This window comes from Hemitrygon akajei, chromosome 8, assembly GCF_048418815.1.
Source record: "Hemitrygon akajei chromosome 8, sHemAka1.3, whole genome shotgun sequence".
NCBI classification, from domain to species: domain Eukaryota; kingdom Metazoa; phylum Chordata; class Chondrichthyes; order Myliobatiformes; family Dasyatidae; genus Hemitrygon; species Hemitrygon akajei.
In genome coordinates this window covers 92,640,224-92,659,308 of record NC_133131.1, presented here as the reverse complement: position 1 = coordinate 92,659,308, position 19,085 = coordinate 92,640,224, and the positions used below count along the sequence as shown (strand labels likewise).

Here is a 19,085-nt window from a genome sequence, read left to right as displayed (position 1 = left end):
AAGCAAACTGGTGTAAAGCAAACATTCGTAAAGTAGGGGACACCTGTATCACCTTTTGAAGATGTCCTCGATGCTGGGGCAGCTGGTGCCCATGATGGAGCTTGCTAAGCTTACAGAGCCTCTGCAGATTTTTCTGATCCTGGGCAATGGCCCCTCTATACCTGACAGTGTACAGCAGAAGAAATCTGCTAGAGGCTTTGGTGACGTACCAAATCTCCTCAAACTTATAATGAAACATAGTCACTGGCATGCCTTCTTTGAAACTGAGTCAATATTTTGGGCTCAGGATAGACCTTCAGAGATGCTGACTCCCAGGAACTTCAAATGATCATCGTTTCCACTGCTGACCCCTCCCCCCAACGAGGACTGGTGGGTGTTCCCTCGGACTTCCCCTTCCTGAAGTCCACTGTTAATTCCTTGATTTTACCAGTGTTGAGTGCAGATGTCTCACTCTTGCATGTTTCCTGACAGCAGTAGTGTCATCAGTGAATTCACAGATCGTGTTAGCACTTTGCCAAGCCACGCAGTCATGGGTGTAGTGAGTAGAACAGCGGGCTAAGCACACAGCCTTGAGGTGAGCCAGCGTTGACCGTCAGCAAGGAGATATTATTTCCGATCTGCACTGACTATGGTCTCCCGATAAGGAAGTAATGGATTCAGTTGCCGAGGGAGTTACAGAGGTCCAAGTTTTGATGCATAACTTTGTCTTACTAATTTGTTTTGTCCTCTGGGCACTACCTGGCTGACAGAGTACATCTGGAACTTTTCATTCACATACAAATGAGGAACTAGTTTTTGATGCCGACAGTAATTAACAAATGCAAACCTGAGGGTAAGGAAATAGACAACAGGTTTTATTTATGTGTGTGGGAATAATTGACTGGAGCAGGAGTTATTGCCCATTACCAGAGAAGCTGAGCTACAGTCCTTTGCATGAGAATACTCCCAAGGTACTGTTGTTGAAGGACTTTTGAAATTGTGATTCGGTGACATACTCTCAAGTTGGGATATTGTGCAAGTTGAAGGTGATCATGAAGTTCCAATGCCATAGTTGATCATTCTTCTTGATGGCCAAGGTCGGAAGATTAGAAATAGCTGATAAATAGTCTCATTGAATTGGTACACTGGATTTTATTTACAGAACACACACCAACAAGCTATTTGAGACAATAAGATCACAAGCTACAGGGGCAGAATTAAGCCATTTGGCCCATCGAGTGTGCTCCGACATTATCATGCTTGGTCCATTTTTCCTTTCAGCCCCAATCTCCCGTCTTCTCCAAGAATCCCTTCATGGCCTGACCATTCAAAGAATCCATCCACCTCTGCCTTATATATTCAAAAGACTTGACCCCCACAGCTGCTTGGTTCAATGAATTCCCCAGACTCTCACTCTCTGGAAAGGAAATTCCTCCTCTTCTCCGTTCTAATAGTACGCCTGCTGATCTGAGGCTGTCCCTTCTGGTCCTAGACACTCCCACCATAGGAAACATCCTCTCTGCATCCACTCTATCAAGACCTTTCACCATTCAATAGGTTTCAATTAGGTCATCCTCAGTCTTCAACATTCCAGTGAATACAGACCCAGAGCCAGCAACTTCACTTCGTACAACATGCTGTTCAATTCTGGAATCACTTTTGTGAATCTCTTTTAACCCTCTCCAGTTTCAGCACATCTTTTCTAAGATAAAGGGCCCATAACTGCTCACAATACTCCAAGTGAGGCCTCACCAGTGCTTTATAATGCCTCAACATTACATCCTTGCTTTTATATTCCAATCCGCTTGAAATAAATGCTAACATTGCATTTGCCTTCCTCACCACAGACTCAACCTGCAAATTAACCTTTAGGGAATCCTATACAAGGACTCCCAGATCACTCTGCACCTCAGATTTTTGAAAGTTCTCTCCACTTAGAAAACATTCTACCACTTTAATTCTTCTAGCAAAGTGTGTGACCATACACTTCCCAACACGGTGTTCCATTTGCCACTTCTTTGCCCATTCTCCTAATGTCTTTCTGTAGCCTCTCTACTTCCTCAAAACTACCTGCCCCTCCCCCCACCTTTGTATCATTTGCAAACTTTGCAACAAAGCCATCAATTCCATCATCCAAGTCATTGACATATACGGCAAAAAGAATTGGTCCCAACACAGACCCCTGTGGAACACTACTACCCACTGGCAGCCAACCAGAAAAGTCTCCCTTTATTCCCACTCTTTGCCTCCTGTTAATTGGCCACCACTTTATCTATGCTAGTACTGTATCTTTCCTATAATACCATAGGCTCTTAACTTATTAAACAGTCTCATGTGCGGCACCTTGTCAAAGGCCTTCTGAATATCCAAGTACACAACATCAACCTATCCTTCGTTTACCATGTTTGTTATTTCTTCAAAGAATTCCAACAGATTTGTCAGGCAAGATTTTCCCTTGACGAAACCATGCCACCTATGGCCTATTTTATCATGTGCCTCCAGGTACCCCAAAACCACACATTTAACAATCGACTCCAACACCTTCTCCACCACTGAGGTCAGACTAACTGGTTAAATTTTCCTTTCTTCTGAAGGATGGAGTGGCATTTGCAATTTTCCAGTCTTCCGAACCCATTGCAGAATCTACTGATTCTTCAAAGATCATTACTAATGCTTTCACAATCTCTTCAGCCAACTCTTTCAGAACCCTGGGGTGTACACCATCTGGTCCTGGTGATTTATCCACCCTCAGACCTTACAGTTTCCCCAAGAACTTTCTCCCTAGTAAAGGCAACTTCACACACTTCTGACTACCTGACACTCTGGAACTTCCACCATGCTGCTAGTGTCTTCCACAGAGAAGCTTGTTCAAAATACTTATTATATTTATCCATCATTTCCTTGTCGCTCATTTCTACCTCTCCAGCACCATTTTCTGGTGGTCCAATATCCACTCTCACCTCTCTTTTACACTTTATGTATCTTGCCACGCACCCAGTGACCGGATTAAAGAACCAGCAAAAATGGAAAACACATTGGAGTCTGGTATTGCTATAAACTAAAAGTGTTTATTAGTAAGTACGCAACACAGTAATATAAATGCAAATATATTGAACAGGTTAGCAATGATATATAGAAATAGGAACAAAACTAGGCTCTTTCAAACTTAGGGGTGAATGAATAGAGTCTTATGATGGTGAAGAGAGTTCAGTTCAGTTCATGGTCTTTAGTTGAGTAACATTGGAGGGAGAGAGAGAGAGAGAGAGGTGAGTGGTGATGCCGTCGATCTTCTCGTTGTTCTCCGAAGTCCCGTAGAAGTCACCAACTGTGACTATAATAACATGCGACCGTTCTTCAGTGGTGGAGTTATCACCCAGGCAAGGATGGACACGCAAGTAATTCCCCACCGGTCACACCTTTTCACACTGTGAGCCACTGATCAATTTCCCCAATTCAATCCTCCAAAAACCCACCTTCATGTGGGTGCAACAAAGCTCGTCCAGTGTCCAAAACTGTGCGTCTCGTGGTGTGCCTGTCTGAGTAGCAGCGGACCTGGTTTTTATCTCCACATGTTGGACACCAGCTGTCCATCAAACTGCTCCACCCCTCTCTCTCTGCAGGAACTTTACAAGCAGGCAAGTGTCCTTGCAGAAAGGTAAACAACTTTTCAGAGAAACCATAACATCAATCTTACAAGCAGTTTCTGTCTCTCTCCCTCTCTCTCTCTCCCTCCCTCCCTCTCATTGCACTGGACGCCTCCCTCTGTCTTTTAATAGCAGCAGTGTCCAAAAGCCATTCTCATTCTCCCGCATTTTAAAGTGATTGCCCACAGAAAATATGAACCCGAAGGGTACATAACAATCTGAAGAAACTTTTGGTATCTTCTTTAATATTATTGGCTAGCTTAATTTTGCATCCTATCCTTTCCTTCTTAATGCTTTTTTGTTGCCTTCTGTCGGTTTTTAAAAACCTCCCAGTCCTCTAAGTTCCCACTAATTTTTGCTCTATTACATGTCCTTAAGTTTCTGGTCAATTATGTTCCCCAAGATGTTGATGATGATGCAGAATAATAAACTCATTCTAGAGTAATTCTGTTGAATGTCATATTAGATATGTTGGAGATAGTCATTTCTGCAACACAAATATCACGCAATTTTAGTTGCTACTTGTTAGGCCACATCCAAGGGTCACCTGTTTTTATGTATGTAGGCATAAGTACCTTTATTTCCTGAGATATATAACACACCACAGTGAACATCCCAGATGACTGAAAGTTACAGATAAAACAAAAAAAGAAACCTGGGTCTTAGGGAATTGCCAAGTTCCGATAGCCATTAATATGTAATCTGAGGATACACACCTCACTACAGCCTTGCAGCGTTTTACAAACGTGGACAAGAGAGGTGAGTTCTAGAGGCAAGGAAAGGCAACAACTGCTTTTGAGATTATGCCAATATTTAACAACAAGACTTGGTAGAACTGGAGTCAATTGGAATAGTGGTGAAAATAAATCTCCACCAGCTGGAAATCATTGTGTGTCCAGGCTCAACCATCTTCAATTGATTTATCAACAACCTTCCATCCAAAATAAAGGTCAGAAAATGGGGATGTTTATTAATAACTGCTCAATATCCACGTTGCATGCAACAAGAACCAAAACAAAGTTTAGGCATGGGACAAGAGGTGGCACAAATACTAAATGCCACAAGTACTAGGCAACGACAATTCAAACAAGAGTATGTCTAACCACTTCCATACAATGCTATCTGCTTTGTGACCTGCGACTCATTTCTGATAACTTCAACAAGTCTGGATTCTCTAGATTTTGTGTTTTATCTTGTGTTTTTCTGCTCTTATTTGCTGCTTCTGAGATTCTTTTCTTTGCACATGGGAGGGGTTGATGATTTTTTTCTTTGAATGATTTTCCACGGCTTTCTCTGGGCTGTATACTGCACACATACTTCGACAATAAATGTAAAATTCAAACTTTGACTGGCAGAATATACTCTATCCTTGCATATGCACAACTCCAACAACATTAAAGGGCCATCAAACCATTCGACCGGCATTCAAGAAATTGCAGATATTGTAATCTGGAGAAAAAAACAAACTGCTGGGGGAACTCAGCAGGTGGAGCAGCATCAAAATGCTGGCTGACTCAAAACGTCAACTGTCCCTTTGCCTTCATAGATGCTGCTTGACACGCTGAGTCCCTCCAGCAGTTTTTGACCTGACGAGCAAGATGGCTTTCCATTTTGGAGAGTCCAGAGGTGGCTGACAAAGACCAATACAAGAACGGTAGATACTTCCACAGATGAGTAGGAACAGCGTGGTAGAAAGGCAGTTTGTGAGGTGGCTTGTTCTTTCTGTCTTATGTGCTGGATTACTGTATGCTCCTTGTGAATAAACATTGCCAGCCTGATAGGCTCCATCTCTATTCTGAGTGGTCATAGGACAGATATTTCCGAGAGACCACAGGAATATTACACTTCAGGGAAGTGTTGAGCACTGCCCTGAATTTTTTCCCCGTTCACCTGATGACCTCTTCCCACAATGAGCCCAGAATAGAGCATCTGTTGGTGTTGGGCACGACTTGATCAGAGAGCCAACTACTGAAGCTTCAACACTGGGGTGTTTACTGCTTATTTATTTAGGGATACAGCATGCGAAAGGTTCTTCCAGCCCTTTGAGCCTTGCGGCCCAGCAACCCGCGATTTAATGACGACGATGACATCGACTCAGGCCTCAGGTATCGGGCATTTTCATGCCTTACAAGGCGCGGAACGAAAGACTGTGTGAGCACGCCACTCCTCAGACAGACATTTCGCAGCGCTTTTCTTTATTTTACAAGGTCAAGTTGCCAGCTCAACACTCAACCCGGCACGAATGGAAAGTGTACTCGGGAACGGCCCGACTGGATTCGAACCCGGGAACCTCCGTTCTGGAGTCCGGCCCTGATGTCACTGCGCCACCAGCCCCTGATTTAGCCATAATGTAATCACAGGTAACTTTACGATGACCTACCAGCTAGCAGGCCTTTGGACTGAGAGAGGAAACCGGAGCACCCAGAGGAAACCCACGCATTCAGTTTTTGGATTTAATGCAAATCATTTTTGGGTCAGCTGGAGAGGAAAGAACCTGCTAATATTGATGAACAAAATTATTTCAAGACATGCCTGTATGGCTTTTTCAGCAGTAAAACTGAAGCAGACCTTGACCATGTTTCCACATGACACCAGTTAGAAGCTATTCAGCAAGTCTCCTGTCCCAATTAAGCGACACAGTACCCCAAATAAACAAAGGGAATCACAGCCACTTTCTTGCATAGTATTGTTCTTTTAGAGTTGGCCCAAGTAAGTAAATACCCCAATGGCTCAATTAACTAAAACCCACTGTACTCCAGTTCTTTACTGATGTTAAGCAACATACACAAAATGCCAGAGAGAAATTCAGCAATTCAGACAGCATCTATGGAGAGAAATAAGCAATCAATGTTTATGATTCTGCTGAAGGGCCTTGGCTTGAAACTTCAAACTATCCGTTCTCCTCTATAGATGCTGCAAGATTTATAGAACATAGAATAGTACAGCACAGTACAGGCCCTTCGGCCCACAATGTTGTGCCGACCCTTAAACCCTGCCTCCCATATAATCCCCCCACCTTGAATTCCTTCATATACCTGTCTAGTAGTCTCTTAAATTTCACTAGTGTATCTAGTAAATTTCACTAGTGTATTTGCTGAGATCGTCCACCTTTTGTGTGCATTGTTCAATATCTCCAGCATCTCTTATTTTTATGAGCTGATGTTGGTTTCTTTTTTCCAACTTATAAATGTCCTGGTCCTGCTCATCAACTATTTGCCCCACCCTTCCATCTCTAAATCCTCCCTCGTAGTCTTTGTTTCTGTGTTTCCAGTGCAATAACCATCCCTTCTCCATCACACAACATTCAGTTAACATTAGTCCTGCTCCCTCAAACTTCCTCCTTAAGCTCACTTGTTTCCTCACCTTTCAAAACTTCATTTTTAACTAAATCCTTGCTCACCTCAATGTCTCCATCTTTGACTGTGTTTATTCTCCTATATTCACTATATAACCATATAACAATTACAGCACGGAAACAAGCCATCTCGGCCCTTCTAGTCTGTGCCAAACGCTTACTCTCACCTAGTCCCACCTACCTGCACTCAGCCCATAACCCTCCATTGCTTTCCTGTCCATATACCTATCCAATTTTTTTTTTAAAATGACAATATTGAACTTGCCTCCACAACTTCTACTGGAAGCTCGTTCCACGCAGCTACCACTCTGAGTTAAGAAATTCCCCCTCGTGTTACCCTTAAACTTTTGCCCCCTAACTAGCAACTCATGTCCTCTTGTTTGAATCTCCCCTACTCTCAATGGAAAAAGCCTATCCACGTCAACTCTATCTATCCCCCTCATAATTTTAAATACCTCTATCAAGTCCCCCCTCAACCTTCTACGCTCCAAAGAATAAAGACCTAACTTGTTCAATCTTTCCTTGTAACTTAGGTGCTGAAACCCAGGTAACATTCTAGTAAATCTTCTCTGTACTCTATCTATTTTGTTGACAACTTTCCTATAATTCGGTGACCAGAACTGTACACAATACTCCAAATTCGGCCTTACCAATGCTCTGTACAATTTTAACATTACATCCCAACTCCTATACTCAATGCTCTGATTTATAAAGGCCAACATACCAAAAGCTTTCTTCACCACCCTATCCACATGAGATTCCACCTTCAGGGAACTATGCACCATTATTCCTAGATCACTCTGTTCTACAGCATTCCTCAATGCCCTACCATTTACCATGTATGTCCTATTTTGATTAGTCCTACCAAAATGTAGTACCTCACACTTATCAGCATTAAACTATGGAGCACATTGGAATTTTAAATAACACTACACAATACAAATGTTTGCAGGATTTCGAAAGATATGATTTCAACAAATAGATTAAAACAATCTTAATTGTCAATTAATACACCTTAGCAACATACAGAAATTTTTGAAAAATAACACAAAATGTTCTTTTTTACCTCTAATTTAGCATCAAGGTCTGCATCTGAAGCTATAACGTGTTGATCTTCTTTCTTCCCAGTAACCTTGATAAGAGTTTGCTTTGTTTTCCAGTATCTCTGCTGCATTTTATTCACAACTGAATTGTCCTGGATCCAGATATGTCGTTTATAAAAATCTCGGGAATATCCACTGAAAAAACAGAAGTAATCTGGGTTATTCAAAACTACATTTCATTATAAATATCTAATTGTTATGTCAGTCTCCTCCACCAACCTGCAAAGACATGGAACTATTTTGACCAGGAAGTATATGGGAGCAGCTATAACAATAAGTTGTTCCTCTCCGCACCTTGTGCCACATCGGGTGGCAGCCTCGCCATTTCTTTAGCATTTTGTCTGTCTTTATTTTAAAAACGAGGCTGAGTTGCTAGCTCGACGCTCAACCCAGCGCGGATGGAAAGCCTGCAAGGAGTCAGCCGGATTGGAACCCGGGTCCACTTGCTTTGGAGTCCAGTGCAGATGCCACTACACCATCGGCCAGCCATCTAACTACAAGACGCTGCTCAAATTAGATGATGATTAGATGATCCAAACTGATCACAGCAAATTTGAAATCTAAATATGGCAACACAAATTCAGGTGGTGCAACATAGCACACAGAATAATAGAAATTTTCAGGAGGATTTAACATTGAGGAAATAGACAGATGGCAAGTGCAGAAATTGAGGAAATTCATTTGGAAATGAAAACAATAAAATCACACTGACAAATGTAGAAAAACGGATACTATAGATAGTTAATTTCCTGAATGCCTTTTTACCAGAAAAGCTTTTTTCAGAAACAAATATGCCTTTGGACTTGAAGAATACAAGATGAGAAAATCTTTATGTAGATACATAACTAAGGTCAGAGCTGTGAACTTACTGAAGATGGTGCGAGTTAATCTCATTGGTATTCAACCAATTGCTGCTACCTTAGAAAAATCACCAGGATGATTAGGACAACCAGTGGCAATAGTAAAACTTACCAAATATTAGCACTATTTCCATCGGATCAAAATAGGCCAATAATAATTGAGTTTTTCTTAAATTGTGAGAGGATTAGGTAAGACAAGATGAATGAGGGCAAATTACAAGAGGAAGTCACGATTAGAGGTTAAAATTTAAGACTGTAATCAAACACATCAAGAAATCAGGGAGAAAATTATTCATCCAGGAAGTCATCAGAGCATGGAATATTTGCTATTTGGAGTGATTAAGGATTTACATTAAGCATCATATTTTATGTTGCTAGACTGTATTTACTGATAAAAATTTGCACATCTACTAAGAAGATCCAGAAAGTCTGAGGAAACTGTTCTTAGACCTCCAGTTTCTTTGGAAAACTAAGCACATCTACACAGTGACTTATTGAATGCTTGTTCCACTTGATAGCCATAATTTACTGAAGTCTTATCCAGGGTCAAGGACAGCTTCAATCCCACTGTTATTAGACTCTTGAATAGGCCATTTGTATCATAAGTTGGACCTTTGACAGCACAATCCACCTCATTATGACCTTGTACTTTATTGTTTACCCGCATTACACTCTTTCAGAAGCCTTTACCCTACACACTGCATTATTACTGTTTTACCTTATTCTAGCTCAAACCACCGTACAATGATTTGATCTTTATGAACAGTACGTGTGACAAGCTTTTCACTGTATCTTTGCACATGTGACAATAATAAACCAATATCACTGCATTCTCAGAGTTGTATTTTTCATGTCATGGCAAAGGCATTTCGGTTTCATGTTTTACAAAAAAAAGTAATCAATTTCAATTTTATTGCAAAGTGAAAAATGAGTTGAAAATGTTGAATAATTCAACATTTAGAAGCAAGCATTCCAGTAACAAGATTTAAAAACAAACATGGTTAAACCAACATTAAAAATACATGGGCCTTGTGATCACAGTGCTGCTGTAATGGCCAAGATTCCTTCTTCCTCCTTTAAGCAGCAATGAGCATCAAATTACATAACTTTGCTGATACACCTAGCATTCATCAGACTTGTCTAATTTCTACACCCAAACATTACATTCTTCCCCAGGTAGGGTATGTTATTGGATTGTTAATACAGAGGCTCTGTTCAATTACAATGCAAAAACACAAGAAATGGATACAACACCTTGAGCTTGTTACACCATTCAGATTGACTGAGTTTGACCCTCAAAGTTAAGAACATTTTCTGCCATTTCTTGACGTCCATCGATTTCTAGTGTCAAGTTCTAATAACTTCACTTGAGTATGCTCAAGAATTCCTTAGTTGTAGAGAGAACTTCAAAAGATCTATATACCTCGAGTAAAAATTCCTTCCCAATTCAGTTTTTACATCTGCCCCCTTGCTCTAAGATTACCCCCCCTTTGCTTTAGATTTTCAAGTCAGTGAAAATATTGATTCAATGCCTACTTTCTTACCCATTCTCAAAGTCTTGGGTTTTAATAGCACTACTCTTAATCCTCGCCAGTGTTGACTCATCACAGAACAACCCAAATAAAACATGATCAGTAAAATTAATGAGATCAATTTAGAACGTCCCATCCTATTATAATTTCATTAGTCCACTTTGATATTTACCTCTCAAGATAAACATGCATTCTAGGCAACATCACAAATAACGCCATTTAATTAGACACGCAGCTTATTACAAAAAAAATACATTGATCACAATTTTTAAAAAATTCACAAGTTACTTTTCTTCTGCTACCAACTTGAGACCTGGCATTTGGAAGTAATGACAATTAAGTTTGAAGCTACAATGTAAACTGATCCAATCATTTTCATTCCAATTCCATTGTGTTGGTATTTTCCATTCTTCTATTATTCCCTTCTCTGACTAGTTTCCACATTTCTTTTTCTCAAAAACTGTAATAAGTAAAAACTTACTTGCTTGAATGGTCCATGTTTCATTAAAATCTGAAATAAATGCAAAAAATTAACTTTAAAATGACATTCAGGATTGTGTATTTTTACTCACTGAAATAAACAAATACTTTCAAAATGAATTAATTTTGCATTTCTATTTTAAATGTGAATAAGGTTATTAAAAATGAAATCTCTTTGCTATTTTCTTATATTTAGTTATAAATAATAACTGACAGAAACCATTTTTTTTTTTTTTTTACACATTTTAATAAAGCCTGCTAAAATCTAATTGAGTATGATGAGTATGAATTTCACGACACGTGTCGATGATAATAAGCCTGATTCTGATTCTGAGATACCATGCCCAATCTATAACAGAATTAAGGCACTAAAGCATGACATTCAGCTAGTATTTGTGCTACACTTACCCTCTCACCGTTTCATCCAATTTTTAGTTATTCATTAAAGTTCATATGTAAATTTTTATTATCCAAGTACGTAAATGTCATCATACACAATAAATATTCATTTTCCCGTAGGCATACTCAGTCTATCTATAGAAAAGTAACTATACCAGAATCAATGAAAGACAACCAGAGTGCAGAAGACAACAAACTGTGCAAATGCAAATATAAATAAATAACAAAAAAAAAATAACAAGAACATGAGATGAAGAGTTCTTGGAAGTGTGATCATTGGTTGTGGGAACATCTCATTGGATGGGCATATGAGTGTAGTTATCCACTTTTGTTCAGGAGCCTGATGGTTGAGTGGTAGTAACTGTTCTTGAACCTGGTGGTGCGAGTCCCGAGGCACTTGTACCTTCTATCTGATGGCAGCAGCGAGGAAAGAGCATGGCCTGGGTGGTGAGGATCTCTGATGATAGATGCTGCTTTGCTCTGACAGCGTTTCATGTAGACATGCTCAGTGGTTGGGAGGGCTTTACCTGTGATGTACTGGGCCAAATCCATTGCTTTTTAATAGGATTTTCTGTTCAAAGGTATTAGTGTTTCCATACCAGGCCATGATGCAGCCAGTCAATATACTCTCCACTGCTCATCCATAGAAGTCTGTCAAAGTTTTAGATGTCATGCTGCATCTCTGCAGACTCCTAAGGAAGTAGAAGCATTGCCTTTTCAATTGCACTTATGTGCTGGGTCCAGGACAGGTGCTCAAAAATAGCAACACCCAGGAATTTAAATTTGCTGACCATTCCCACCTCTGATGAACACTGGCTCATGGTTCTCTAGTTTCTGGTTCTAGTCTCGCGCAACCTGAGGAGGAAAAGTCTATATGCATTCACTGTCTGTATCTCTGATAATTTCATATACATCAACAATATCTCCCCTTATTCTCCTGCTTTCCAAGCTATAAAGTTCTAACTTATTAACCTTTCCCTGTAACTCAGGTCCTCAAATCCCTGCAATATCCTTACAGATTTTCTCTGCACTCTTTCACACTTATTGGCATCTCTCCTGTAGGTACATGACCAGAACTGTCACGTCAAGTCAAATTTATTTATAAAGCACATTTAAAACAACCCATGATGACCAAAGTGCTGTACAAACCATAACAGGTAGCTAAAATCACAAATACAAGAAACACAAATATAAACAACAAGGCACTCAGCTTATAGGCACAAAATAAACAACACGTGCCTAGGCACAAGCCAAAAATCAGCCATATCAGGAAGATTCAAATGATAGTGAATAAAGGTAAGTTTTGAGCCTGGACTTAAGAGTCAATAGAGGGGGCAGATCTGATAGGGAGGGGAATGCTGTTCCACAGTCCAGGGGCTACAATAGCAAAGGTGCGGTCACTCCTGAGCTTAAGTTTAGATCGCGGGACAGCCAGGAGCCCCAAGTCAACCGACCTGAAGGACCTGGAAGTAGAATAAGGGGTTAGAAGGTTTGTGATATAATGGGAAGGGCACCAGCCCATTTAGGGCTTTATAAACAAACAGGAGAATCTTAAAATCAATTCTGAACCGTACTGGCAGACAGTGGAGGGAAGCCAGGATAGGAGTAACATGGTCCCTCTTCTGGGTGCCTGTCAGGAGACTGGCTGCGGCGTTCTGGACCAGTTGCAGGTGGGACAGGGACGACTGACTAATCCCAGTATACAGGGAGTTGGAACAGTACAAGCAAGAGGATATAAGGGCGTGGATGACTTTCTCGAGATCTTTGAAAGAGAGAAACTGCTTGATTTTGGCAATTGTACAAAGCTGGAAAAATTGGCTTTTACCACTGCATTAACTTGCTTGTCAAACTTAAAGGTGGAATCAAATATCACACCTAGGTTTTTGACATGGGGTTTGACAAGGGTGGACAGGTTACCAAGACTGTTGGTGATCACTTTGATGGAGTCAGGGGGGCCAAAGAGGACAATTTCAGACTTGCCTTCATTCAGCTGTAGGAAGTTTTGTGCCTTACAACACTTTATGTCCTCAAGGCAGTTCATGAGGCTGGCTAGATTTGACTGGTCATTTGGTTTCAGGGGGAGATAAAGCTGTGTGTCATCAGTGGAAGGAAATGTCGTGTTTTTGAATGATTTGGCTGAGGGGAAGCATGTATATAGAGAAAGGAATTGGACCTAGGATGGAACCTTGTGGGACCCCGCAGAAAAGACTAGCTGGGGAAGAGGAAAATTTGCCTACGTTGACAGAGAAGCTTCTATTTTTGAGGTAGGATGTGAACCAGTCTGATAACTCAACTGCTCCAATTCAGGCCACATTCTTTCTGCTCCCTTGCTCAGTGACATCCTTTCTGCAATTTGGCAAAAGAAATGCATACAATACTCTTAGTGTAGCCTAGCTGATATAGCCAAGCATATTATAGATCATCTTCACCAACCCATCTACCTACTTCCAGGGAAAGTATGTAAATGTAGATAAAAGGCATTTGCTTACACTTCCCTCAGCCGTTTCTATCTCAATGTAGTGGGAGTGAGCCATATACCAGTTGTTACCAAGCCTGCATCAACCCCCCAAGTTTCCCCATGTTGACCTTTCATATTTATCCTAGAAGTTGGTGGGGTCCTTCAGAGTCTTGAATGGTTTGCTCAACATTTTCCTGTGGCAAATTCCACTTGCTGTTGTACCCTGGATTCGATCACCCCCAGAAAACTGTATTAATAAATCAGAAACCAAGCCATTCATAAAACAGTATGGAGAACTTCAAATTTATCTCAAACAGAATAGCATGGAGACAATTTAAATTGAGTGACATGATAGATGCTCTAATTTCAGAAATCAATGGAAATATGTGCAACTACCTACAAAGCAAGGCACTATAAAAATAGAGTTCCAAGAACAAAAGAACCCCAAATAACATACTTAGACTGACATGGACACAACATGAAGTAATATGGCCTTGTCAGCATCATTTGACAATGGGACCAAACGTATGCTCAAATCTCCACAAACGAGCAATTGCCAAATGAACTGCTTCCATTATAAAAGAACTACAGGTTCCCCCGCTATCCGAAAGTGGAGCATTCCTATGAAACCTTTCGTAAGCCGAAATGGCGTAAAGCGAAGAAGCAATTACCATTAATTTACATGGGAAAAATTTTTGAGCGTTCCCAGACCCAAAAAATAACCTACCGAATCATACCAAATAACACATAAAACCTAAAATAACACTAACATATAGTAAAAGCAGGAATGATATGATAAATACACAGCCTATATAAAGTAGAAATAATATATGTACAGTGTAGTTTCACTTATCAGAATCGGGAAGATTTAGCTAAAACCAATTTGTAGAGAAAAAAAAAAAATCGGCATGTACACGCATGCGCACGTACATGCCCGCGCAAGGCTTCACGGTCATGGTAGTCTTTCTCGGGGTAAACACAAGTTTAAAGCGGGTGCCTTTTTTCGTAAAAGCAAAAATCCTCTTCCGATTTCTTTCGGATAGTGAAAACAGGTACTAATGTAGGTCCTTCGTAAAAGCCAAGTGGCATAAAGCGGGGGACACCTGTACACATCGTCCATCTTGGAAACTAGCTGGATTGCCAGGTGCATTACTTCCATGCACATTTCTTGAGCTCAATACAACTGGATTCTGTTTCTTAAAGTAGGTCAGGTTACGAAGAGGAAATTCAGACCCACACGACTGGGACAAAACAGTGGTACAGCCACTTGACCTGCAACCTCACAGGTCCAACAGGCTGGATGGAGTCTGCGCCTTCTCCCTGTGGCTACATGGGCTTCCCCCAAGTGCCTCCTACATCCCAAAGACATGCAGGTTGTTCAGTTGATTTATCTCTGTAAATTGTCCCAGTGTGCATGTGTGCTGGAGAATCACAGGGAAACTGATGTGAATGTGGAGAGAATGAAATGAGTGAAGTGGGTGCTTGAAGGTCAGTGCAGATTCAGTATGTTGAAGGAGCTGTACTATGAATATAGTTGGCCAACTACAATCTGCTTGAAAAGTTCTGATAGCGCTGATGTTGAGCACAGTGAGCATAACACCTTCATGGAGATTAAAAGTTATAGAATAAAATGGTGATTTAAAATTCTAATTCAGAATTTTCTGATTTGCTTTAACATTATAAATAAGGTGCTAGATGCCTCAACCTAAAATACATACAAAACACTCAGAGCAATGGAAAGTCATTGGCAAAATTGCATCATAACTAAGCAAGCAATTATTGACAAATCAATTCAGGGCTACTCATTATGATTGAATCAATAAATTCAGAGTAAAAATAATAAAATCAATGAATGTTATGGAATTTACTTGATATTCATGAATTAGCAAATTCATAGAACCCATGTAACAGAGCAATGGGCAGCTCAGAATAGACCAATGCTAAAATCAACACAGCAATAAATTAATGGAGTAACCAACAGCAATATTAGAATTAATAATGCCAGCAACATGCACATCAATATATTTAAGGGGTATCAATTGATTAGCAAAGCACATTAAATTACTAGATAAATTAATGGATTGTTAAAAATCATTAATAGTGAAATGAGCACTAATCACTACCAGTTAATTAAAACAAAAGTCACAAAAATGTTAATAGAAAAGAGAATGCACCATGGTCCTGGAGGAACGTTGTTTCATTTTTACTGTGTACTGTACCAGCAGTTATGGTTGAAATGACAATAAAAGCAACTTGACTTGACTTGAAAAGACATTTAGCCACCTTTATGATTGAACCCACGGAGATGGAAGCAGAGGTGACTGCAAAATGCTGGAGGTAAAGTAGCCAAGACGAAGACAGACTTGCTATAAAGCCCAGGACCTGACTTCAGGGCAAAATTGTAAAGTACATTTAATTTATTGGGAAGATGAGCGAGTAGATTAGAGTGGGACATAATTTTGTTCTCATATTTCCAGAAGACTGCATACTGGATAGCATCATCATGCAAAACTGTTGGAACGCAGGTAGCAATTAGAGCAGGCACGTGATCAGTTACTAAAACACCTTTTAATGGATGTTAGAGATTTGTCCCATTAGAAAATCAGCTTAAAAGCATCAGGAAATATCTTTTGCAGAGAGAAGCATTTTCCATGTACAGCACCTCTAATAAAGTGTTGATCGCCTACAGGCATCACATGAGAAGTCAAGGCCAAATTTTCATGCAAGTTAGCGGTAAGGAGAGTAAAATTAGTCAGAAGATACATATTAAAACTGACAATTTTAAAGTTATATCCCATTTTAGTTTTCCCATTATAAATACAAATGAATTGATCATGAAAGCTAGAACAACCTGTCACATTGTAATCACAACTAATTTATTAATGATGATACTACAGCAATTTATAATCCAAAATACTGGTAATATGTATATTATGTGTCATTTTTGCACATAAAAGTGACAATGAATTCTTTTAACTAGTGATATTTTTCATTTCAGAACAGTTTAAATGAAATCAATAGGATCAGATATCTTTAACAGCTATACCTATAAACATACTCATTAAAAAATGTTACCCTTTCAAAGTCTTGTGAACAAGATGTTTAATTTAGTGCATCATTTCCAAATGACAGCTAGAACAAAAATGATGCCGTAACCGTAAATTTCCCTTCTGAGAAAAATAAGTTTCTAAATGTTTTACATAAAGATCTTTATGTTATGATCAATAATTAAATCCAGCAGAGACCTGTTTCTGTATTATTTCACATGCCAGTACATTTTTCGCATGATGCACGATATATCCTTGCCAGTGTATTTATATCTCACTAAATACCCCCCCAGAAATCCAGAGATCATGCAGCAGATACCAAAGATCGTGGGGGTTGGGGAAATACGGCGTCCTGCCATCTTGATAAGAAACTGAACAGAACCGAGGGTACACCATCGGCTCACACACAATTCAGCGCTTCGTCTGCATGCCTCCGAGATACCTTACCATATGGAAGTTTACCCGCACTGATCAAACGCGTCAGACTGAAAAAAACAAGAAGCATGTCAACTGGAATCTCAAGTCAAGATAATTTCGAGTCAATACCGCATTCAGCTTTCCTTGCTGATGCTGCCATCACCGACGTGGGAGGGGAAAAGAAATGTCGACAACCAATTACTTCTATCGTAGCCGCCGCGTGCTTTAAACAATTAAATAAATTCCCCCTAGCAACAACATTTCAATTGGTTGGAATGGAGAATTCGTATTTACCAGCCGAAAGAGGATGTTGCGGGAACTTCACGGTGGGCCATGGACACACGGCAACATCAGGCTGCCGACAATGCGCTCCCCAAACCGGCGCTCAGGTGTGTCTCTGACGCAGGCGCGGCTCAATAATGCCCGGAGAACACGTAACTTCCATTATCCTGACACTCAGCTGGTGCCTCTCTCCTTCAATAAATCTATCCGCTGCCCCTGCTGGCGCCAGCTAAATAAAAGGGAATAGCCCTCCCCCGCCCGTTCAAAGAGATGCGCTGAAACATTTTACAGAAGGAATGTGATGCACCCAGAGCGTCCGAGAAGGGAGAGGTGCACTGGATGGGAATCAAGGAATGTTGCCTTGAGAACTTGAAGGGATGCAGCAAGCCAGAGGGAGTCAGCTACTGATTGTACTGAGATCCCGAGGTGAAGAGTGCAGTTGACAAAATGTAGTTGTATCCAAGAATTCTGGAAGAGGTACAGTGGATTCTGGTTAATGGGACTCATCAGAACCAGTATATTTAGGCCCAATTAAGTGACTACCCCAATTAGCATGTTATTAGCAAGTTTCATGGAAAGAGTTAAAATTTCCATTTAAAATGCAAGAGTTAAAATGTCCATGGGACATTGGAAAAAAAGTTGAATTTCCCCATGGGGATGAATAAAGTATCTATCTATCTATCTATCTAAAAAGATGTTTAAAAGACAAACTACCACTTAACTAATAAATAAAGTACTTAAGTGAAATACAGGACAGATAGGAACACTACTAAAACTACAACACTACTATAAAACTGTGTATTGGTTCCTAATAATTATCGACAGAGGAATTAATCTAGCGTATGCTGCTGTGTTCTTTCGATTGACTGTAAATGAACTTATCAGCCCGTACACTTAGTGCAGATAATCGACTGCCTTCAAACAATGCTTTCGATGATTGCATTCTGCAAATCATTCATTTTCATTGTAACCTTCAAGATGATTGTCTAAACCTAAGGGAGCTAAGAGGAAAAGGTTTATTTTACACAGGAAGTATTTATGCTTTAAATAATTTGTAGACACATCGTACATATTCACTGGGCTGGAAAGACTCCTTTATTATGACAGATTTTTGACATTTCATGATTGTCTGATTTTAAATAGGCCCTGAATACTGAGAATTGAAGAAAGTAGTGATGAACGATCATGACTGCAAGTATTCTCAAAAATGTCCACAAATAAGGCTTGGCAGAACTCAGCAACTCAAAGAAGGAACTAAATTTAAATGTAAGACCAATAATCGGCAGGTACTGGGGCGGCGTGGTAGGGTGGTGGTCAGCACAATGCTTTACAGTAGCACAACCCAGGTCATCTCCCACCGCTGCCTGTAAGGAGTTTGTATGTTTTCACCATAACCGTGTGGGTTTCCTCCCACAGTCCAACGACGTAGTGGTTGGTAGGTTAATTGTTCGGTGTAAATTGTCCCGTGATTAGGCTAGGGTTAAATCAGGGGTTGCTGGGCGGTGTGGCTCGAAGGACCAGAAGGTCTT

At 40.2% G+C, this 19,085-nt stretch overlaps 1 protein-coding gene across 4 annotated transcripts in view; it reads right to left on the bottom strand.

Moving 5' to 3' along the window:
* The window catches only part of ica1 (islet cell autoantigen 1), a 119,098-nt gene extending 101,363 nt beyond the window's left edge, over window positions 1-17,735 (bottom strand). Inside the window, exons 1-3 of one of the 4 annotated variants that reach the window (XM_073054162.1) lie at window positions 17,569-17,735; window positions 10,955-10,984; window positions 8,045-8,216 (exon numbers count right to left, since the gene is read on the bottom strand). In XM_073054162.1, the coding sequence (XP_072910263.1) occupies window positions 8,045-8,216; window positions 10,955-10,971 (189 nt within the window). In that variant the 5' untranslated portion in view covers window positions 10,972-10,984; window positions 17,569-17,735. Of the gene's footprint in view, window positions 1-8,044; window positions 8,217-10,954; window positions 10,985-17,304; window positions 17,459-17,568 lie in introns of those variants that run through there. The other 3 variants (XM_073054165.1, XM_073054163.1, XM_073054164.1) reach the window with 3 other exon arrangements.
* Between the last annotated feature and the right edge of the window lie 1,350 nt (window positions 17,736-19,085).